The sequence below is a fragment of the Dendrobium catenatum genome, unplaced genomic scaffold (assembly GCF_001605985.2).
Source record: "Dendrobium catenatum unplaced genomic scaffold, ASM160598v2 fragScaff_scaffold_1676, whole genome shotgun sequence".
NCBI classification, from domain to species: Eukaryota; Viridiplantae; Streptophyta; class Magnoliopsida; order Asparagales; family Orchidaceae; genus Dendrobium; species Dendrobium catenatum.
The window spans coordinates 782,793-807,975 of record NW_021320138.1 but is presented as its reverse complement, the minus strand read 5'-3'; the positions used below and the strand labels follow the sequence as shown (position 1 = coordinate 807,975).

General features: G+C 37.8%; 2 protein-coding genes across 2 annotated transcripts in view; both read left to right on the top strand.

Moving 5' to 3' along the window:
- Positions 1-691, top strand: part of LOC110096815 (spermidine synthase 2) — a 44,906-nt gene extending 44,215 nt beyond the window's left edge. The window contains exon 10 of the mRNA XM_028701344.1: positions 329-691. The gene's annotated coding sequence lies outside the window, so the exon portion shown is untranslated. The remainder of the gene's footprint in view (positions 1-328) is intronic.
- A 5,645-nt stretch (positions 692-6,336) lies between these two features.
- The window catches only part of LOC110096804 (AP-1 complex subunit gamma-2), a 62,725-nt gene continuing 43,878 nt past the window's right edge, over positions 6,337-25,183 (top strand). The window contains exons 1-3 of the mRNA XM_020822903.2: positions 6,337-6,632; positions 17,330-17,632; positions 17,742-17,883. Coding sequence (XP_020678562.1) covers positions 6,601-6,632; positions 17,330-17,632; positions 17,742-17,883 — 477 coding nt within the window. The 5' untranslated portion in view covers positions 6,337-6,600. The remainder of the gene's footprint in view (positions 6,633-17,329; positions 17,633-17,741; positions 17,884-25,183) is intronic.

Below are 25,183 nucleotides of genomic sequence, written 5' to 3'. Positions count from 1 at the left end.
TGACTTATGTTAAGAAAGGTAGAGGTAGACCTAAAAAGATTTGGTTAGAAAATATTAGAAATATCTTTCTTTATTAGATTTAAATGAGATTTTGACTTTTAACATGACACAATGACGAAAAAGTATTCATGTAGCCGACCCCACGTGGTGAGACAAAGTCTTGATGTTGTTAACTCTTCGTCCGCTTTTACTGCATTTATGTATCATGCTAAATGTATCATCTTCTTGTTTCTCCTTTTTGTTTACTGAATTTAAACCAGTTCATTTGCAACAATCAATCTTCTCAGTTTGCATTCGGCTAATGCGAGTTTTGGTGATTTCTTCTTAGCCATCCGCTCCGATTCACCCGATCAATGATTCTGCTGAAGCACTATATTGTCTGGAGAATTTTATTTGAAGCATTGTCTGCTGTCTGTTTCTCTCGTCTGTTTTCAGTTTCAAGGGAGTTTGTTTTAAGTGGCTTTCATAAACAGCCTTAAGGTACTCTCTTCTGAACTGATTTCCATGCAAGAATAACAATTGGCCTGCTGTTGTTTGGACTTCAGACAGACCCTTAAAAAATCCTTTCTTATGAACTTATCATTTGCGAATTTGTATGATCTTTTCTATACTAAAGAACCTTATCTTTGCCCGTACCTGTGTTTGTTACTTGGTTCTTCAGGTGCGTAAGGAAGTTGGGCTGAGAGGCTAATTCTGTTCCTTCTTCTTTTATAATGCTTAGCTTTTAAAGAAATTCTAATAACCTAATGAACAAAGAATTCATTTATAGAATAAATTGAACTTTTATTGGAGAGTTTAATCATGTTTTTTTACATAACACATACTGAAAGCCAAAGGCAGCATCCTTAATGCTTTGGTCTGTTCTATGACTACTGGAAGCTGCAGAAACTGCTCTTATTACCAATATATATATATTATTCTGGAAATATTCTTCAGCTATCTAGTCATTGATGCTCTGCTGTATTCAGCATTATATTTTTTCTACTTCTGCAAGCCATTGAGCTGTTACTCGTGAATTGGCATAACAATTAAAAAATATATATATTTTTCTTCAATAATTTTACAATCTTATTCATAATAAGCTGCAACTTTTCAAAATGTGCTCCTAAGGGTATTATAAATAGCTTCATGACCTTAATAATTTTTGTATTAGAAAGTTGTTTTAAGAAATAGTAAAAAATCCGTCCCAAACACAGCTTAAATTGAGTTGTAAAAAGTAGCTTATCATTGTAAAAATTTTATAAAAAAAATTTAGAAAGCAACAAGCCAAATAGAAATGTGACAATGATTTGAAAAATAATGCATTGAGTAAAGCTGACTCAAATAAATCTTTAAGGGTTGTTCGTTTGGAAGAAAAATAAATGTAAAGTAAAATAAATATATTATTATTTTTCGAATCATAAAAAAATAAGCCTCAATTTGTGCAGGGCTATACGATCGAATAATGGCTAAGCTAAATAATGAGAACTCTAAGGGCCTTTTTTTTTCTAGCAATAAAAGGTGATGAAATGTTGCTTGTTGTCAATTAGAACTGTGAGTGTTGTTGCATTAGCGAGGCATGAATTGTAGTGTGATCACAGTCATCGTCAATCAGAGGAAGAGAGCGACAGCCATTTTGAACTGGTTCAACTTCATTAGGGCTCCAATTTGACCGGTGTTAACATGCTTGGCTTCTGCATGACTTGTCCAAGCCAATTTGGCGGGCATTAATTCCAGCAAATTTATCTTTATGCAGGCTTCGATTCAATCTTGCCTAAGATTATTGGAGATTTGAGCTTTCAAAAAAAAAAATGATAAATACTTAAGCACATTTGTATGTCATAGCAACCTAACCCTAAGCTAAAGGGCTAAGGGTGTGCCCTAATATGGTACTTAAGTGTTTGCAATATTCAAAGTGTGGAGGTCAACTTATATGACTGTGATGGGATACCAAGCTAGCTCATCTCAAGAATCTAAATAAACTAAGATCCGTCGTATTAATGTTATTTGTTTTTTCTTGTTAAATTTAAAAATAGATTTAATGGTATTGAAAGTGCTTGAAAATAAATAGATATGTATTTATAAAATTTGAAAAGATAATAATCAAAGATTTTTCATGAATGTCCTCCTCACATATAGTCTAAAATAGTTTATTTAATTTTAAAATTGATTTATATGATATGTTCTAGGTTATTTGTATGGTTGAACAAGTCACATGAGATTTGAGTATGATATGATGATTTCTATTATTAGTTGAACAATCATTCAATAATAATACTCAACCTTTTATAGTCATAGGCTAATCCTAAAGTTAAGGGTAGACTTAGCTCCCAATTTGTGTTGACGTAATTTATACATATACAAATGAATCATTTTGAAAGAGATGATATTTAAGAACATCAACTATCAAGCTTAAAAGATTCAAGTAATTAAATGTGTTGCAAACACTTTGATAGAAAGTTTTATACATTGAAAAGCAGCTCCAAATAAAGAGAGTAATGGTGAGTATGAGTAAAGGTTATCTAGTTATCAGGAATGAATGGCTTGATTTCATGTGCATAATTAAGCCTAAAGTATCTAACCAAAGGTATGGCTAAATAATAGATTGAATGAGTCAAAAGAGAATGAATAAGCCAAGATAAAACTCAACTAAAAGAGCATGATTAGCTTAAAAAAAGATTAAGCCAAGAGTAATATGATCAAAAGAGCATGATCACACGATGAAGTGACCCAGCTAAAAGAGCATAACTAAGTCAAGGGTATGCTTCATGAAAAGGAGCATGACTAGAGAAGATAATGAATTGGCTAAGAGGCCCATTCAAAAGAGCAAAATGGTACCAAAAATAATATAACCAAAGAGCTTGACTATATTAAGGAAAAAATGGCTAAAAGAGCATAACCAACTTCTTTCTAGATGTTAGTGACCAAAAGAGCACAACTAAGATAATGGATATGACCATTAAAAGGTCACATCTGTATTGGGAAGAGATCTAACTGATAGAGCATAGATAAGTCAAAGTAAAGCTTATCCAAAACATGGCTAGACTATCACATGGAATCAAGTCAAAATAAACTCAAGGTTTCAATGCATGCAATGATGCCATAAGGTAGATTAAAATGATCTTTGGAAATGTCACAAAGGTGTGTGACATACATTATCACATGAGCACAGAAGAATATATGATAAACTATCCTAGAATGTTATGTAGGTCACCCTAAAATGTGTAGTCAAATACTATGTAGCATATCAATAATGATAGATCAACTCATGCACTTATACATGCATTATAGGGCTTGATCCATGTCAATGAAGCTTGACCACATGTCATTATGAGGCCATTTGGTTTACTTAAAAAAAAATGCATAGTAAAAGGAATGCATTGTATTTAAAGTTGGTTGGATGGGTGAAAAATAAATGAAGTTAATTACTTCTTTTTATTTGATTTGAAATAAAATAAATGCATTATAAAGCTCAATGGTGAAGGTGGTTTGTGGCCTACAGTGGCAGGTGATAAGCAATGGAGAGCAAAGGTGGCGGTGACTAACTACGGTGATGACCGATAAAAGGTGGCAACGAGCAGTGGCAAGGACGAGCTGTGGGTGGTGGCAACATCGGTTGTAGTTGATGGGTGGTAGCAATGGCCAGTGATAGGTGGTAGTGGGCAATTATGGGGGAGGGAAACAATGGTGTATGACAACCACAACAATAATGACATACATTTTATAGTGTGTTTGCAAAAGTGACGGTGAAGTGAGGAGGACTTTAAATTGTTGGAAGGCAATTTTATAATTTTCTTTATAAGAGATTTTTTTTTTTTTTTTGCATTTCTAAAGATTTTGAAGAATGGAACACATCTTCTCTCCCAACTGGGAAATGAAACGGCTGAGATCGGCTATTCACCTAGTGAGTCCTAGAACTTCCTTGGGAATTTTGGGCGCTTCATATTGAATATAACTTGTACCTTATTGGTGTTGATTTTGATTATGTTAGGTGTAAGGAAAAACCTTAGGAAATTTCCCGCGACTTCTCCGAAGGTGCACTTTAGAGGATTTAACCTCATGTTCTACTTTTTGAGAGTAAGGAATGTTTCATGCAGGTCTTTGATATGTTGGTGGGGAGATCAACTTTTTACTAGGAAGTCATCCAAATAGACTTTGATATTTCTTTCTTCTATTCTTTGAAACCTTTATCCATCATTCTTTGGTAAGTCACTTCAACATTTTTCAATTCGAAAGGTATGACTTTGTAGATATAAAAATCTTCTATTATGATAAATGTAGTTATTTCATAATCTTCAGGGTGCATCTTCATCTGATGGTAGTTAGAGAAGGCGTATAGGAAACTCATGATTGGATAACCCACCATGGAGTTGACCAGGGCATCAATCCTCGGAAGTGAGTAGCCATCCTTAGGACACGTTATGTGAGACCTACAAGATTAGAGTACTATTTGTACTGGTTTGACTCATTTAGAAATTAGGTAATATATTGAATTTCTATATTTGAAATTTCTTGCATATATTTCAGAATTATCTATTTGTATGAAAAAGATATGCATATATTTTGGAGTGCGTTCCAAGGGCCCTAATGCATGTTTGTAAAATTTAGAATTTTTCCCTTGGAGCACCCCGATGCTATGTTATTTTTTAGAGCCCTGATGCCGCGCTTTCTAGAATTTGGAAATTAATTCAAAATTGTGAATTTTGGAGCCCCGGTGTTGTGAATGCTGATGCCAACCTGAATTTTAATATTAAAAAAATCCAAATTCACTATCTATTCGATCCATTTTTGTTTAGGCAGCTACCTAGTGAGAGAGAGATAGAGAGAGGATTTTTAGTGAGAGAAACTTCATTTTGGGCTATTTTTGGTCATTTTTCAAATGTCACAGTAATTTGAAAAGTTGATTGAGTCGAGATAGGTTTCATTTTGCTTATTTAAATTTTCAATAATTTATTATTTTTTGGATTTTTCTGATCAAAATTAAAATTTAGTCTAAATAAAACTTAGTTTTATCTAATTTTTATTCATGTAACTTTTGATATATTATCAGCATAAATATTATGATCATTTTAAATATTTATTTGAGATTTTTTGCCCCGTGTTTTTATCAATTTAAAAATTTATTTTAACATCTAAAAATAGTGTTTTAGTTAACTTAAAGCTTTAGAATACAATTATATGCATTCTCCAGTAATGTGATGAAATTCTAAAAACTTGGTTTTGACAAACTATGAAACACTAGTGGGAAATTATTTAACAGTCGTTAGAGCATTTTTGTAGACTTGTACAACAATAATGTGATTATTTTAGTGGTGTAAAATATACTTTATTTTCAATATCCGAGATTGAAATATTTGAATTGGTGGTGAGAAAGTATATATTGTCTGTGAGAAAGGATTTTGTTGGTTGCTAGATGAGATTTTGCTGGCGGTGAGAATGAATTCTATTGATAGTTATATATGAAAAATTAAGGCATGAGAGTCACTATGATAATTACTATGAAATATTTGGTTATCTTTTAGTTAGCTTCAGTACAATTTTAATAGTCATTTAATTGCTTAATAAAATTCATTATCAATATAAGTTTTAATTTCAGCTTTTCACACAATACTTAAGTTTATTAATTCAGTGTTTTCAGTTCTTTTGGTTTGAGCTGTTGATTTACATTTTATGCTATGATAGCTTATTGAGTCGTGTTAGCTTAGTCCTAATTTTTTTTTTATTTTTAGGCCAGGAAAAGGGTAAGAAGCAAGGTGAATAGTTTTGATATCAGACTCTGCTCTGTCTTGTATGTATGCTTTTTATTTAATATTCTTTTTATTGGCTTGGCTTAATTTTATTGTACTTTATGTTATCAAGCTATGCTGTAGATATACCTCATATTTTATATGTATTATTGGAATTTGTACCAACTTGTCTCGATACTGCTTGCTAAAGGAGGTGCTGATTTTGAGAGATTTACGTGGTTCACTTTCTACTGCAGACATTTTTTCAATGGATTCAGTTGTCTCGAGACTTCAACTCTTCCATACATATCACTTTATTTCATGCTATTTACATATATAATAACTAAAACTTTAATATTAAATGTCCATCATTTATAGAACAAATATGGGTGCATGAAATAAAATATTAAAATATATATAAGGTGAAATGAGTGGTAAGAATGAAATATATGTGATATATTTGATATTAAAATTTTATATGAGCGGTATCAAACTAATATTAAAATTTTAGGTGTTAGATATGTCAATATCATTAAATGAAGTGGTCTGTATGTAAATACCCTATTTTTTATATAATATAATGTTATAAGAAAATTAAAGGTGTATATATATATTCGAAATAAAATGAAAAAAGTCGGAGAGAGAGCAGAGACAGCGAACTAAACACAAAACAGCTCCATTTCCGCTCGTAGATCCAGCCCTTCTTTTCCGCCATAGCTCCACACGCAGAGAGCTCACCGATCTCCGATCCCCCTTTGCTTACATATCTCCCTTCCTCCGCCCTTTATCTGGATCTCGTCCTCAACTCCCAAGACTCCGGGTTTTGTCATCCAATTTCCTGCCGCCGACTGTGTAGCTCGGGATTCCGGGAATCGAGTAAAGTGAGAAGCTAACCATGAATCCGTTCTCGTCCGGGACTCGTCTTAGGTGAGCTAAGATTTTATCTTTTCATTGGAACTTTTTGGATAATTTACTGTAGATATGATCGGTTCTTTAAACCGGCTTTCTTGAATCCTTTCCGAAATTTGGTTTTATTGGGACAAATTGGCGAACATTTCGTCCTCAGGAGGATACCGCGGACACAATTGGTAGCAATTTTTGATCAAATCTAATCTAATTAGTTTTGATACCTAACATTTGGTACAAATTAATGGTTAGGCTTGTGCTACCGAGCAATGTTATAGAAGTTTCCATTCTGTTGTCTTAATATTTGATTTCAGAGAGATATGTTTGGAAAGTTTAACATTTAACCTTGAGCTTCAAGAAGTTCCTTTAGAAATATTTCTGAAGCTAGGAAGTCGCAACTAGATAGATAGAAGTGCTTTATTGTCGCAATGGTCCTCCAAGATTCAGGAACTTATGTGCTCTCTCACGCCATGTTTTCCCGTTTTTGGACTAATGCCACATGCTATGTTGAGCATTGGCATCACGTGCCACACACCATGTAGAATCCTGTGGTTCAACTTTCAAACGGATCCATTATTGCTATTTGGACTGTCTGTTCAAGTTTAAGTTGTTGCTTAGGATGGACTGTTTTCTGCGTTCTTTTTAATGCTTAGGTCACTCGGTAGGTAATGACACAATTTTGATAACTTCCATGTTGTGAGCAGGATGTTTATGGAGTAATTCTATTTGTTGCTTTAGAGAAAGTGCAATAGGAAGGCCTTAAGCGATTTAAGAAATTTTTGATCTTAAAAAAAAAAATTCAACACATTTTTTAATGCAGTATTGGGCGTTTGTTGGTTCACACATTTAATGATTGTATATTCTTGGTCTGAAGGTATTTGCTTTAGGTATGATGGAGATTGCATTTGCTAGAAAATTCAGACAAGCTAGCATTTGCATCAGGAAAATTGTAGCACTATTATTATTTCTAGGACAAGTTTATGACGTTTTCTAGCATTCTTGATTACTATGTAGGAGTTTTGTGATAGGAAATATTGGAATAAACAGAAACAATTGCTGAAATCAAAATTTCAGCTGCCTCGCCAAACATATTTTTAGAGTTTAATTGAGGAAAAACAAAGAAAACACTCTTGATTGAATTGTAGATGAAAGAAAACAAACAAGGTGTAATGGATCTTCAATTCGAGAGGAAGATCCGAATCTCATAATCTCTAGGCGGCGGCTAGAGCCCAAACAAAACCTAAGAACTTGATGCAAGCAAAAATTTGAAAAAAATCTAATTTTTGCAAGCAAAATAAAAACAAACCTAGGCTATAGAAAATTACAGAAAATGCTAAAAATTAGAAAAATTTCAACTCTTATAAGATAAAGACGACTCTTACAAACTTATGAAAATAAAACGAACACCTTACAACTCTTGACACTTACAAACACAAAATAAAGGCACCTAAAAGAGCTTGAATTTGCTGAGAAGAAACATACAGGTGGGGTGGTCATTTGCGGCGAGAAGAAAGATATTAGAAGCCGAGACGAAATATAGCTCGCAAGCTATAAAGAGGAGAAGAGATGGGAGACAGCTTGCAAGCTATTCCCAAAGAAGAAAACACCCTCAGGTTTTTTTACTCCAAAAATTAGCACACAACACTCTAAAAAAACTCTTTAAAACAGCCACAAACATCTCCTATATATAGAATAAAAGGGGCAGCCAAACAACACCATAACACTCTCTTAAACCCAATTAAAATGCTATAAATAATCCCATAACAGCACCCGAAAAGACAGCACATGAACCGGGTAAAGCAGCCACGGGAAAACAGCCAGGGAAGAAACCGAAAAGGCAACACAGGGGATCGGAATCAGCACCCAACAAAGGAAAATCAACTTTTTACCCGGTTCCTGTGCTGTCTTTTCGGGTGCTGTTATGGGATTATTTCTGGCCTTTTAATTGGGTTTAAGAGTATATTATAATGTGATTTTTGGACATAAAAGTCCGAGCGTATTTTCTTGAAAAAGCTTGAGAGCTTGTTCCACTTCTTCCTCTCCTTCTTGGGAAAGCTTGCGAGCTTGTCCTTCTCTTCGTCTCAACTTCTAATCTGTTTCTTCTCTCCGCAAGAATCGACGCCCCCCTTGCCTACATCAGAACTCTCCAAATTTCAGCAAATACAAGATAACCTAACCCTAGGTTTACAATCCTCCTTAAGCATACAAAAATAGCAAAATACCCAAAATAACCCTCCTAATTTGAATTTCCCTCCTAATTATTCTGTTACTTGTAGACCCCACCCCAAAAGGGGGGGGGGACTGCTGTGGAGGCGGGATACTTCTGCCTAACATTTTGTCTTTAAATTAGCGAGGTCCTAGTTGGTAGATTAATCATGTGAGCCTTTTGTAAGGTTCTGGTGTGTGTGGCCTAATAAAATTTTGAGAATTTCATTGAATATTTTATGTTCATACCAAGGTTATTAATGAGCAAAGCACAATGTGATGCACTAAGGGAATTTTCTAAGATGAAGCGCAAAGCTCAAACAAAGTGCATATTTCGGTTAATTGAACTGCAGATATCATATGGAGCATTATGAAATATTAAATATTCAATAAGCATTATGCAAATTATAATTTGAAATGATCTATTGCATTGTAAGTCAAATATTAACAAGAAAAAATATTATAAATGCAAATTTAAAATATTTAAATTGAGATTTTTTATGCATACTTTTAAGTAGAATTAATGTAAGAAGTTGAATAAGAATTCTCAATTATCTTATGTATTAGCTTAAATGCAAAAGATGAAAAAACAATAAAAAGCAAAGTGAAGAAAGAATACTTGACATATACTGTGACAACTTCTGAGTCTCTTGATATTCATGTGAGGTCACCTGCATCTTATGCTTCTTGCTATTCATATATCATGTCTACTGTTATTCACCTGAAGATGGCTATTGAGAGTGGCTTTGCATTTGATATGACATTTGTTTAAACAAGGAGTTGAAGAGTTGAGAGTTGCATGTGATGTGTGGAGACAAATGCAATACTTGCGATTTTCAATGAATTAAGATTATAAAATCTAAAATCTATTTGTGTGAACTCTAAATACCTTTGAATCGACAGTGAAATAAACCACTTGTAAGTTCTAACTTGTCTCACAAGTTGCGATCTTGATACAAGCTCCACATGTTAAAGTGCAAAGCATGTGATGTGCGTGCAGTGTTGCGCTTCACGACTTGCTTACACTTTGTGGTAGAGGAAAGCACAAGTCCCTAGCATCGAATTTCTTTGCTTCAAAGCATGCTTTGATGCATGTTTTTGACCATACTAGTTTATACTTGTGTAAGTTTAAAATATTTGTCTATAATGCATTTCCCATTTTCTATTATCCATATGCATTAGGTCAACTACAAATAGTTGGGATAATACTAATGATGATGTTGAGGAAATAACAAACATTTAGCTTTTACCTAAGTACATGTTTAACTCATCATTTTGTAAACGAAAAGATTAATGATGCAACAAGTATAGAAAGTAATGTAGAATGTAGGTTTAGATAGGAAGGAAAGAGCCCATTATAATGTTGTATGTTTTGAAATCACATATTGATTTGCTCATAAACTTCATTTTATTATATATTTTTGAGATTGGAGACTTTTACTTTGGCATGGTTGTTAGCATTCAGTCTACTTTTCATTGCAGCATAATTTAGGTTATTAGATTGAAATTTGTTTATACATGTAGCTTTGATGGATTTTTTTTTATGATTAATCATTATTAAGAATTGTTAGCCATCTTAGCTCATAGAGCAAAATTGGAAAGACGAATGTAAGAGACAAATGAGAGAGAAAGGAGGGGAGAAGAGACATATAATGAATTATGAAGTTATTTTTTAATTTTGTAAAACATCGAGTTATCGAGTCCAAGGCAGGACACTCAATCCTCAAAGCATATAGAAGTAGAGGGAAATCTTCAAACATCCATATGGGTTTGAACTCTTATAGAACTTGAATAAAAATATTTAATTTATCACCATCTGAGTTATGTAACCCTTGGCACTATTTATAAAACCAGGTCTTGTTTTAAATGGCAGAACTACACTTAAATAAATAAAGATATTAAATTAGTGACACATTAAGCACTAATAAATTAATAATTTACTTAATGATAATGAAGCACACACATAAACAACTTAATCTTAGTCAATAACACCATGATTGGCAACCAAAAAAAAAAAAGTCTTTTCTATGCATTATTAATTCCCCTGGGCTGAAAAAAACTTTGTTCGGACTAATAGAAGCATTGTTGAATGGAGAAATAGGGATCTGATTTTGTATTGTTGAGTTGGCGATATCTATCCCATTGGAAATCCTTCTTAATTAAAAGAGATAAACATTAATCTATCTAATAATAACATAGATAGAAGCATCTCATCATAAATCTTATTGAACACTATTAATCAATTCAACAATATAGTCTTCGGAAGTTTGGAGGTTTCCTTGTATGGTGATGCGATCAAAAAAATATAGGGGACCCTATATCTCTTGATCACAAAAGACACGACGGACTTCTACCGACGAAAATGACTAAGGACGAGAAGTAGGAAAGAACAAACTCTTACATTTCAATTTAAACTAAACAAAAGAAAACTTACACCAATACAAACGACTATTGCAAATAAAATGACGACACCCTAAAGTTGCTGCACTTAGAGAAGAGGGATACAGGTGGAGTGGCACTTGCGGAGAGACGAAAGAGGTTAGAAGCCCGAGAAGAAAGGGTGGAAAGAGCCCGCAGGATTTCCAAAGCCAACCCGCAGGTTAAAACTTCCAAAAATAACTTATCATTCACTTTTTTCAAACATTACAAATCCTCCCATATTTATAGGTATGAAAGAGGAATACCAAGAGACACATTACATTAATTCTAACACAAGAAACTAAGCACCATAAGCATAGAAATCCTTCCCCATGCTCACGGAAATCAACCCAAACCAGGAACCGAAGCAGCCACCGCGGGAAACAAGGTGGCCGCACGGAACCCTAGACTCAAGGGAAGCCAAAATTTGATTTATTTTGGGCTCGTGTTGACCCCCCCCCCCCCTTTGTCTACATCATATGGTGATAAATTGATTAAGCACCTTCCTCTTTAACTAATCTTATCCCTCTTAGCTCCAGTGGTTCTAAGACCACTTCCAACTCCTTTATTAGTGTAGCTAGTAACTCTACACTAATTGCATGCTCCCCTAGAGCTCTCCTCAATTGTGACATGGAAAATGGGGTGTCTGGTGGCGAATGGGGGTAACTTCAGATGGTGCGCCACTGCTCTGATCATATCCAATATCTCATAGGGGCCGAAGTACCTCGGGGCCAATTTCTCGTTCCTCTTATTAGCAACTGTCCTCTGCCTGTAGGATTGCAGTTTTAAGAACCCCTTCTCCTCAACTTCAAAATGTATGTCTCTCATATGGGAATTTGCCTGCTTCTTCAAGATTTGTTGTGCCATCAACAGATGCTTCTTCAACTCCTCCAACATCTTGTCCATTTCCTCAAGTACTGCACAACTGAAGAAACTAGTATTTTTCCTCTCCCAAAGTGCAATAAGTGTGGGGGTCCCTTCCATACAATACATTAAAAGGAGTCATCTGAGATGTAGAATTGTACGATGTATGGTACTAATACTCAGCCCATGCTAACCATTTTTCCCACATCCTCGATATTTCAGAAACAAAACACCTCAAGTAAGTCTCCAAACTCCGGTTTACTACTGTTTGCCCGTCTGTCTGAGGATGGTAGGTGGTGCTTCTCTTGAGAATAGTGCCCTGCAACTTGAACAAATCCTCCAAAATTGGCTGAGGAACACATTGTCTCGGTCAGACACTATCGACTTTGGAATCCCATGTAATCTAACCACCGCCCTGATGAATGCTGTTGCCACTATTACTGCGGTGTAGGGGTGTCGTAAGAGGATGAAATGTGCATACTTACTCAGCTTATCAACCGCCACCATAATAACTGTGAACCCCTCCGATCGTGGTAGGCCATTTATGAAATTCATGGACACTTCCTCTCATACCCTGTTTGGAAGTGATAATGGTTGTAGTAACCCACTTGGATCTATAGCCATGTACTTGTTTCTTTAACACACATACACCTTGCCACCATCTCCTCCACATCCTTATGCATACCCTTCCAATATAACTCAGCCGCTAGTCTCCTGTATGCCTTCTCTATCCCAAAATGGCCTCCAACTGCATTCCCATGAAACTCATGCAGTAGGTGGGGAATATGGATGGAGGTTCGTGGCATCACAAATCTCCCATAATATAAAAGTCTCTCTACGGATGGCTACTCGTATCCTTCATCAAATCCTCTCTAATCGTCCTCATCTCCTCATTCTGCATGCTCTCTTCTTTTATAGAAGTCCAGTTTACCATTAGTGGTAATGAAATTGCCATATCCTGGAGCTCCCCAATACATCTTGATAAAGCATCCGCCGCCTTATTTTCTAAATCTGGTTTGTACTGGATCTCAAAATCATAGCCTACAGTTTGAACAACCACCTCTGATGATCCTTAGTCACCATTATTATTCTAACAAGTATTTCAAGCTCCTCTGATCTGTCATGACAATGAAATGCCTACCCATCAAGTGCAGGCGCCACTTATGAATAGCCAACATAATCGCTATCAATTCCCTTTCATATACCGACTTCAGACTAGCTCTAGTTGACAGCACTTGACTGTGTAATGCTATAGGTCTGTGGTTCTGCATGAGTACGACCCCAACGCATATTCGGATGCATCGATATCTACTATAAAAATCTGTCTAAAATTCGAAAGAGCTAAAACTGGGATTTTAGTCATGGCTTTCTTCAGTCTCTCAAAAGCCTGGGTCACTGCCTCTCCCCTCAAGAAGCTATCCTTCTTCAGTTGGTCAGTCAATGACCAAGCTATGGTACTATACCCCCTTACAAATCTTCGGTAGTAACTAGTTAGTCCTAGAAAACCCCTCAACTCCCTCAAGTTCTAAGGCAGAGGCCATTTCTGCATTACTTTAATTTTTGTTTGATCAATCGTCACTCCTTCCAGGGATACCACATGTCCCAAATACTCCACACTAGCCTGTGCGGAGTTGCACTTCTTTAGGTTGGCCCTCAGCTGATGCTCCTGTAGAACAACTAACACTAACCTCAAGTGCTCCAAATGCTCCTCCTTAGTCTTGTTGTACACCAGTATGCCATCAAAGAAAATCAGGACAAACTTCCTGAGTTATGACCTGAACACTATATTCATCAAAGACTGGAAAGTAGCAGGGGCATTAGTAAGCCAAAACAACATCACTAGAAACTCATTGTCTCTTATGTATCCTGAAAGTTGTCTTCGGAACTTCTGTCTCCTTCATTCTGATTAGATGATACACTGAATTCAAATCCAGTTTGGAAAACACCACTGCTACATACAACTCATCTAAGAGCTCATTAATCACAATAATATGGAACTTATCCGATATTGTCCCCTTATTCAGTGCTCTGTAGTCCACAAAAAACATCCAGCTCCCATCCTTCTTTTTGACCAGTAAAACATGACTAGAGAAAGGATTCACATTAGGCCTGATGATACTCACCTCTAACATCTCACAGATCAGCTTCTCAATCTCATCCTTCTGAATTGAGGATAGCGATACGGACAAACACTGATCGGTGACACCCATTCCTTCAAAGTAATGGCATGCTCCAGCTCTCTCTGTGGAGGTAGGCCTTGGGGAGGTTGAAAAATCTCACTGAACTACTGTATGAGTGTCTGTACTGAAGAAGAAATGTCTCCCTCATCCTCCAATATGACCCCTTCCAAGCGATGCAGCTCCACCAAAAATCCTCCTCCCACCTCCTGTATGGTCATGATAAGAGATTTGAGAGATACTCCAGCCTTGGATAGCCTGGCGTTCCCTGAATCACCATCCTCCTCCCCTTACCACTAGCTCCATCCCTAAGTACTCCCTAATTGACCTTGGTATCTCCCAAGGTCTGTGGCCACTTCATTCTCAGGATGACATCAGTGCTCCCCAATTCCAAGGGAATAATATCCTCCCTCACCTGGATCCCATGAATGGTCAACACCACTCTCCTACATACTCCTCTACACATCTCCACCTTTCTCGTGCCCATCATCACCCCATAGCTATCTGTATCCACTAATTTTACCTCCAATAGGCCGACAATCTGATTGGAGATGAAATTGTGGGTTGCTACACTGTCTATCAGCACCACTATCTCTCTATTAGCAATTTCTCCCTTCACTTTCATGTTGTGATTTGGGGTGAATCCCACCACAGAGTTTAGAGAGACTTCTGCAACATCCAGATGCAACTTCTCTTCCTCCACCACTGACCAGCTCTCACCTCCCTCTTCAGTTTCCTCTTCATCACAGACGGTGAGAACCTGAAGAGTTCGGTCCTTACACCTATTCCCCTGGCATGTATTTCTTATCACATCTGAAGCATAACCCCCTATCCCTCTTCTCTTGTGTCTCCTTCTCAATAAGCTTCTTGAAATTACCCCCTCCTCCAGCTTTCTCCCTTGGTATTTCTCTTAAACTCCCTGGTGCAGGCACCTTGGGAGCTAAGAAGGTAGTGGTCATTCTATATGAACCCCTGAACTGCTCCCCCTAACCCTCTCTCCAGATACTTATGGTCCTCCACCAACTACGCTAGCTCTATGGCTTCCCCCAAGTCTCGTGGCCTCATCACCCTAACTACTGCTCGGATCTCAAGTTTATGCCCCTTCTTAAAATTTCCTTCTAGTACTGTCTCTGAGAGTCAATCTAGCTGGCTCCTGGCTAGCAAGGTACTCGAACCTGTCACTGTACTCTGCCATGGTCCCCTCCTGCGCAGGGCGAAGAACTGCTCATAGAAGTCTCCTCCCCTACTGGTTCAGAAACGTTCTAGTAAGCAATTCTTGAACTCCCTTCAACTCCAAATGGTCGCCTCCTTTTCCTCCATTGGTACTATGCTAGTGCATTCCCTTCTAAGCACAGTCTTGTAGCTGTCAATTTCTCCTACTCTGTCAACTCGTTAACTGCAAAGGATCATCCCCTTTATAGATCAAGCCATTTTCATCTTTTCCCTCAAAGATTGACATCTTCAGCTTCCTCACCTTCGAGTCATCCCTATTTCCCTTGAATCCTCTATAGCCTCCCATCCCTCGTAGAGGAGATGCTCAACAGTTGTCATGATCTTCTCTCCGGCGATCATACCCAAACTCTTCATCCAAGTCCCCTCTTCTGCTTTCAAAACCAGCACCCCGGCAATCGAAATCATCATCTCTTTTCAAAAAATCAGCACCCCTTCTTTTGTAGCCAATGCTCATCTCCTTCTTAGAAAGTGATTCTAGAGGAGACACTCTTTCTTCACCCTCTAAGATCACTTATGGATTTTCCCTTCCCCTAAACGTGTTAGGGTTCTCACCTCTTCCATGATCACCGATAGTTTCTATTGCTTCCGATGTTGTCGGATTGGGTTTGGCTTCTAGCAATTTCTTCAGCATATCTTCCACCAAGGCGAACTTTCCCTCCATCCTTTCATTAACGGATGCGATTTGATTTTGAAATTAAGAAATCTTTTCCTCAAAATTTGATTTGAGTTGTCCAAGTTCTCCCTCCAAGACTTCAACATTCCTTCCGACCATTGATATCCCTTAGATTGACATGCTCTGATGTCATTTTGATATAAAACAACCCAGAATAATGGAAAACAGAGCAGAATTTCAATAAACAACAATTTTTGCCAAAATTGTAGTAAAATCAAGGAGAAAACACTTTAAATTCAATAGTAGAGGGACAAGAAACAACCATATATAATGAATATTCAATTGAGAGGAAGATTCAACTATCCAAATCTCTAGCCAAAGTCTAGAGCCCAAAACCAACACCAAGATCTCAAATTCTGATTACCAAATTCAAGATAACCCTAACCCGAGCAAGACAAGACTAATTAAAATCAAAAGGACAAAAGTTTAATCCCTAAACAGCCCCTAATTTGAAATTTCTCTCCAATACAATGCTTAATTATTTAGTGGGCCCCATCTACTTAGCCGCCCCCTCTCTCCATGGTTCCGCCCCCCTTGGGCCCACCGCCTGTAGACTTTCTATTGTCTAAGACAATTGTTATCGACTAGTAGTCGTTGTGCTACCACAGACAGTTTGTATTATGACAATGCCATGATTGTGAATTTTAAGAACTTGTAAGAGTTTCAGTTTGGCTGGCTACTTATGCATTTTTTGTGTTGATATGTAATGCCCAAACATACCTTTGACAAAGTTAGATAAACAAAACTATTTTGACTTGTTTTGCTTAACTTTACCCTTTTTTTATGTACTTGACGCTTTCCTGTGTAATTTTAGAAAACTTTGCTTGCAGAATTCAACTAAAGGAATCATCCATGGCCCTACATGAAGCTGCTTTGTCCATTTTTATTGTTTTCAGCTGTTATAGTTGAGAGAGGAAGATTACTAATTTAGATATAGTAGATCAAAGGGAAGTCTTACTTCCTATAGATAATTTCTTGCTTTGGGCTTATCTTTCTTAATCATAACGTTATGAAATAAGCCTGCTTTGTCTGCATTAACTGTTTTACCATTTCTTTTACCACTGTAATGTGTTATTCTATTTGAATCCGTCATTTACGATATACTTGAATTACGTATCTTCTGTGTGGCATTTAATTTGTGATTGCAGAGATATGATTAGAGCCATAAGGGCCTGCAAAACTGCTGCTGAAGAACGAGCTGTTGTGAGAAAAGAGTGTGCTGCTATCCGTGCTGCAGTTAGTGACAATGACCAAGAATATAGGCATCGCAACCTTGCAAAACTTATGTTCATTCACATGCTTGGTTATCCCACTCATTTTGGGCAAATGGAATGTCTCAAATTGATAGCATCTGCTGGGTTTCCTGAGAAACGAATAGGCTATCTTGGTCTTATGTTACTTCTTGATGAGAGACAGGAAGTTCTCATGCTGGTCACAAACTCCTTAAAACAGTATCCAGTAACTTTTGTTGTTTATTTGGACCTATTTTGTACTTATTACAACTTTTAGCTAACATGACTTGTTTGAAATTCTTATTTGGTTCCCTTGACCCGTAGACAGAGATCTCAACCATTCAAACCAGTATATCGTTGGTCTTGCTCTATGTGCTTTGGGGAATATTTGTTCTGCTGAAATGGCACGGGATCTTGCTCCTGAAGTTGAACGATTACTTCAAAGTAGAGACCCAAACATTAAGAAAAAAGTAAAATAGCTTTCTTGCTATTCAATATATAATCCCTTGAAGCTTATTTTCTGTTTTTAATTTAGGACCTTCAAAGCATCAGCACATTTGCTCTTCAATTTATGGTTTGTGATCATATATTTTTTTGAAGTTTTTTTTAGATATCTTAAACTGCAAGAACTTGATAGAAATTCCTATATTCATAGTTTGTTTGGGTTTGTGTCTATAGAAATTCTTTGGATCCTCTCATTCATCTTAACACAGTGGGATTTTATCTTTCTGGCAGAAGACCAGCCTGTCGAAGGAAACTTATCTACACTATATTTGCAAAGCGTCTAAATATTTGGGGACCTTTTAGTTTTAATTCCCTTATATTTTATTGATTCATTGATGTGGGATCATAGAAAATGCAATTATTGTAGGGGGGCTAGGTATCTCTCTCTGTTCTTGCTTATGAAAGCGGTTACTTTTATCCAGTTAAAATTTCTTTGAAATTGGCCTTTGTTTGCTACAGTTCATGCACGTTACTGTCAACCTCATGAGCTAATTTTTAGGGTTTGTGATGAGGAAATCGTCAGCAATTTCGACACGTTTACCATCGGAGATCGACGATCACGATAAGGAGTTTTATTTTAAGTCATTTTATGTAGTAGTTTATTTTATTTTTCAGTTTTTCCGTTTTTACACTTATGGGTATTTAGTCGCTATTGTAGCACAAGGGACATTTTAGCCTTTTGTTTCCTTTGTCATTTTGAGGCCTATATATATGGCCATTTCTAAAAAAGGAAAGTTTTCAAATTCAAATTTCATATGAAACCTAATTGGAGGAGTTATTAATTTCCCTCCAACTTTTCGTTCCTTTTTGGAAAGAGCTTGGTTCCCCCCTTAATCCCTCCTCCTTCCCCTCTACATGCCGCCGGCCTCCTATGAGGCTTCCCCTCACTAATTGCCACATTAAACCCCTCCCCCATTTGAAATTAAAACATTAATTTCAAATAAATCTCCCTCCCAAATTTTCAAATCCTGAAATTAATTTCAGAATTTGAATTAAAACTCCTCCCCCTCTCTCTTCAAAATCGCCGGCCTCCCCCACTTTGCTCCCCTCATTAACTCCCCCATTCAAGGCATTAATGCCTTTGATTTGAAATTCAAATTCAAGTCAATTCCCTCCCAAACCTAATCAAATCTGAAATTAATTCTCAGATTTTGATTAATCTCCCATACACTCCACTAAACCTAATCTCTCCAAACCCTAGCCCCTCTCCCTTTGCACCCACCGGCCTCCCCCCCTTTTTTTTCCTTGGGAATCCCGCCGCCCACCCCTTCCCTCTTCTCCCACCACCCTCTCTCCCTACTCTCTCCCGTGGGAACTTTGAAGCCAAGAGGAGAAGAAGACGATGCCCTTCCACCTCCTTTCCCCTTGGGTACTCCTTCAACCCTTGGCGAGAATGCATGGCGGAACCCGAATGGAACTTTGGATTTGTGCATGACGATCGAGATCAAGTCGACATTATCCAATCACCATTCTTTGACGTGGGCTTTGATTTCGACGACACCATTGAAGAATACTTCGACCGTATCCACTACACCTTAGTTGACGTGATCGACGAGCAAAGGTCAAAGGGACGTTGGATCATCATTGGACGACAATCATCCTCCACCACTCCGGCCACCTATCCAAGGGCGACGATCCTAGGTGCCTTCTTCCTCGGAGTGACCTCGATTCTATTGTGGATAATCTTCTCTCGCCAAAGCCTAGTGTAGTTGAGTGATCAATCCCCGAGGTGAAACTCTCATTATTAAATTGTGGATTGGTAGCTAATAGCTCTTCGCATGGCTACTATTTTTGTTTATCTTCTAGATTTGGTTACTCTATATGTGCTCCTTCGCCTAAGCAAGTAGTAAACTAAGATTCTTTAATGAATTTGCTTGTTATTTCAATAAGTTATTAATTGAGATTTCATTGTCAATTATTCTTAAATTTCTTATCAAGCTCCTTTTGCATGTGGTTTTACATCAGTTTGACACCCAATTACTGCCTGCAATGAAGATCTTCACTAGACTGCTTTCTTTCTTTCCTGCTTTCTCCTTGATGGAAGGTGGAGCGCCAATATTTCAAAAACTTATTTTGTATGTATAAGGACAATGGTTATTGAAGAACTAATTTTCATAAACACACACGCATGCTATTATAGTAATCTTTTAACTTCTCTCAACCATCAAAAGTTTGGTTTTTTCTGATGTGAGAAGTTCAGCGCTTACTGTACAAGAACAAATACTTGAACTCATTTTTTTTGTTCCTTCAGCAACAACTTCTATTTCTTCCCTTTATAAGATGCAGTGTAATATGGCCGTGGCCAATTATACTGGAATAGGTTTGACCTTCTTTAATTTCTGAATAGCGCTGACAAGATTTAGAAGCCGATGCAATATGAATACATGCACACAATCAGTGACCATATCACAAACTAGAGCGCTATATCAAGATTGAAGTTCATCATTATCATCAACATTCATCAACTTCAAAGCAAGAACATTAATCAAACTTGGTCGCCCCCCTTTAGTTGATTTCCACCATTTGCTCCAAAGCAAGTAGCACCCTACCTTTCTAGTAAGCAATGTTCAGCCCCTTCCTTATTGTACAAGCAACATGTGATGTAAATCAAATTAACTCTCCTTCCTTATATGCTTGGCTCTCCAATCAAATAAAGATTCATAAAGCTTGCAAGCAATTGGTTCTAGTGGAATATTATGATGTGTTTTTTGTTTCTTTGCTCTATAAATACATGATGCAAGTCCATTTGAATCATATAATTGTTGACCTCAAAAAAAAAAAAAAAAAAAAAAGAAGAGAGAAAATCCACATCATACCTGTGAAGCCGGCTGCCCATCCTTCAAATCCTGCAAAATCTCGTCGTTTGCTACAGTGCCGCAGTCTGCAACGGCGCCGAAAATGTCCATTCGCGCATGGGCTCGCCTCGATTCCGCTCCTCTCAGCGTCGTTAAATACCGAACGAAGCCAAGGCCTTCGTTCGCTGCTCCCGATCCATCTCCTCCACACTTCCTCTCCCACAACCGAAACCTCTCCTGGATCCCGATTCCCGTTTGCTGCTTCCACGACCAGAGACTCGACTCCCGTAGCTGCTCTGACCAAATCCCGACCTCCTCTCCCACAGCAGCAGCCTCCGATCTCACTGCCCTAGTCCGACTCCGGATCCTCCTTGCCCGACTGCTCCTCTCCAAGCCGCAGAGATCCCGTCGATTCCCTAGCCTCACCCGACTCCACCCCATCCCGATCCTCCCGATCTCACCAAGCCGTCCAGAGAGAGAGAGAGAGAAAGAGAGAGCAGAGAGAGAAACTTCACCCTACGTTGCCGACCGAGCTTCCTCCTTCAATCTCCGTCGAACCCGAAGCTCCGAACTCCCCATCCCGTCTTCTCCTCCGACCTCTCCACTGTGCCGATCCCGATCCAGGGATCCCAAGTCGCCCCTCATCCGATCTCCACTCTGCCCGATCCCCTGCCATAGACGACGTTCCCTTCTTGTCGTTTTGAAAGTTGCGGCATTTTGATCGGAAGCAACATAGGGAGCTCATTTGCTGTGAAGGTAACATTCTCCCCTTCGCATGCTTCTTCGGCCGAAACCCGTAAGCCAGAGAAGGGAGATGAGGGGGTTTTTGTTTTCTTTTTATATATTATAATTAATTATAATTATTAATTAGTTATAATTAATTATTAACTAAGTATAATTATTTTCTAAACTCAAAACTCTGCTTCAATGTTCGTGGCGAACCGGAAAACCGCCCCAAGCACACCTTTGGTGCGCGTGGTGGGATGGGACCCCGGTGCGTCACCTACGGCGAGGCGGGGGTGCTTATAAGTACCCCCGGGCGGGGGAAAAATAAACTGTCATCTTTTCAAATAAAACGCTTTTTAAAAAACCCCATGCACGCCTTTGTTGGCGTGGTGGGAGAAAAACAAAAAACCGCCGCGGTGTCTCACCAACACCAACCGTGCACGTCTTTGTTGATGTGGCGGGTAGACGGCCTCTTGGTTTTTCCCCTAAACTGGGGAGACGCCGGGAGGCTGACAAAATTTTGTCTGAAATAAAGACAAGGACTTGGAACTATGCTCAGAACTCAAATCAAATGACTGAAGAAGGGCTTGAACTTAATTAAATGAAATTGAAGCAGTCATAACTTGAACAATTTGGATATGAAATTGTACTTGCAATGACAACAGGGTACATATGACTTGTACCTACACTTGAACATTTGAACTTCAACAAGGACTCATTTTGAACTCAGACTTGAACTCAAACAAAGGACTTGTAGACATGTATTTGAACTTGGTTTGAACCAAGTGAGAGTGACTTATGAACTTCAAAATGATATAAGGGGTTTTAATTCAATTTGAATCTAAAAGAAAAATACAAAAGGACATGCTATAATTTGAGCCTCATTTGATCATGATTTGAACAATCATGGGGACTTGTAATTTGACCAAGGGGGACTTGAACTGGATATTAATGAACTAATTATAAACTTGAACAAACTACAAAGAAACTCATCTCGGACTCTAATCAAATGACATTGTACAATGAATTTGATTGAACATTTTTGACTCAAACTTGAACTTGTATCTTGAGTCTCATTTGATTCAAAATCAAGTAGAACTTGATTTGAATGATGGCATCAAAGCTCCAATGAAATGATAAGGAGTTGTCACATTAATTTAAAGGTAAAGTACTCATTCAAAAGTCATGCAATCAAGTGCAAGTTAGTGATCAAGTGGAATAGTCGCAAACTTTCAACATGACATGTTTACAATCAATGGCAAATGAAGGATAATTATCTCAATTTGAATGAAAACACTAATAAACATGCAAGTGGGATGATGATATGCTAACAAAATATGCTTGGGGGAGTTGTAATGAGTATCACTTAAATACGACAATCAAGCTCCAAGAAGATACATCAAAGGAAATGGTCATCACAATATTCTAGTAGTCAACATCAACTAGCTAGTGAAGGAAGAATCCCTTACGAACAACTATGGGATACTTGTGATCGTTCATGAGCGATAATGGCATGCTTGAAGTCAATATAAATAGAACTGGCAATCCACTCATATGTAACATCGATTGAAATGATGTAGAAGTTATAGGTTCTATACAAATATAGCCATACACTCGTATATTCGACAGATTGTTCACAAGGTGGTGATGAAAGCCATGTAAATCAATGAAAGATACATATGATGCAATATACAATGAATAGAGCTTTTATAGATTATAGCAACATATATGCAGTGGGTATAATATCCTCATATGGTGATGCAATCAAAAATTTGGGAGAGGGACCCAAATTTTTGATCACAAAAAAGAAAGACTTCCTATATAAAAGAAATACTAAAATTGCTAAAGAAATCCACCAAATTCTAAAAGACATAAAAATAAGAAACAAATATACTTTTATAATATTAGAGAAAACTATTACATTTCATGACACTTACAAACTTGACTCTTAAAATTAAACGACTCAAGCAAGACACCTTAAAGTTGCTTTACTTAGAGAAGAGGGATACAGGTGGGGTGGTCACTTGCGGAGAGACGAAAGAGATTAGAAGCCGAGACGAAGGTTGGAAAGAGCTCGCAAGATTTCCAAAGGAGGTGGAAGAAGGTGGACAAAGCTCTCAAGCTTTTCCAAGAAGAACCTGCAGGTTATGGCTTCCAAAAATTACATCATATCACTTTTTTTTAAAACAGCCCAAACATCTACTATTTATAGGCACAAAAAGAGGAATACAAACAGCCAATATAACCCCTAATTAATTCAATTAAAAGGGGTAAATGAAAAGACAAAATTCAGTCCAGATTTTTGTACAGGAATCTGTCCAGAAATCTGTCCCAAAACAGTCCCAAAAACCCCTCAAATTCCATATAAAAATAATAGAAATGAAAAGCCAGAAGCCTTCCCTGCCGAAATCCCAAGAGACACATCAAAAATCCAAGCAGAATAAAGCCACGGGATCAACCAGGAACAAAGCAAAAGCCACGGTTTCAGCACAGGAAACCAGGAGGCAAATTACAGTCCCAACAGGGAATTTAAATCTTGGTCAAAAAGGTGCCATAGCAGTAAAGCAGGCAGCCACCCGAAGAGGCAGCAACAAACCCGAAGAGAGCAGCTGACCGTGGGAGAGAAATCCAGAGAAGAAAAACTGCAGCAGCCCCCATTCAAGAAGAATATGAAAGAACAAGTTCCACCCACCAAATCTTGCTCCCAAACATTAATTTTATAACTAAACATCAGCTCATAATGAGCTACAATTCCACTAGACATTAATGAGCTAGAGGAGTCAAAAATCAAATATTAGGATTTGATTTGACCCCCCCTTGTCTACATCATATGGTCAACACCAATCAGTGTGCATGGAGGGGTTGGTGACAGATGCATACTCCTATAAACTACTGTAGAAGACCCATAGTGTACACAATATAATGTCCATAAGCAAAGTGCCAAAGAGTTACAACGAATACAAGCATCTACGAACGAGGCAGGAGATTAGTTAGTGCACTACGATCCACCTATAAAAATCAACAAATAGTGCACGATAGTCTACCTGTACAAAGCAGCGAACAACTCAATTCAGAAGCTGCTACGATACGCCACCGGATTTGCAACTTCTATGCAAGCAGACAGAAGGCGTCAACAAAGTCTGAAATAAATACCCCTGCACGTGCACTATAAATTGTATACACATAGGTACACTAAAGGGGAAAGTACAATCTCAACCTGCATGGGTCCCGACGAGCGTGTTATTGGTACACACGTGACGTCTAGGGATGCTGCGCGAGTTATTAAATTTGAACCCGATCCTCCTATGCAGATAAAAGGAGTGGACAGGGTTCAATTATAAAATGCCCCCAAACCCGCATGGGCCCTGACGAGCGTGTTATTGGTACACACGTGACGTCTAGGGATGCTGCGCGGGTTGACAAGTGAATTCAGGTTCGAAACCGATCCTTCTATACGGGTCAATAGGGGTCGACAGGGTTCGACCCATTAAGCAAATATAAAGTTGTGGCGACCGGTATATTTGCTTTAAAACATTCATATTAGGCCTTCAGGGCCTACAACAATAAGAATTCACTATCAAGGGCATAAAGCCTACGAAACCCGATCCTCTGTCGACAGCCAGATAGAGTCGACAAGGTTCAAGCTTTAAATGGAAATGACCCCAAACACCCCGATGATGGCTGTGTTGAATGCAGATCCCAACCGGAGGGGTCCATTCCAAATATTTTCAAATGTCTCCTAAAA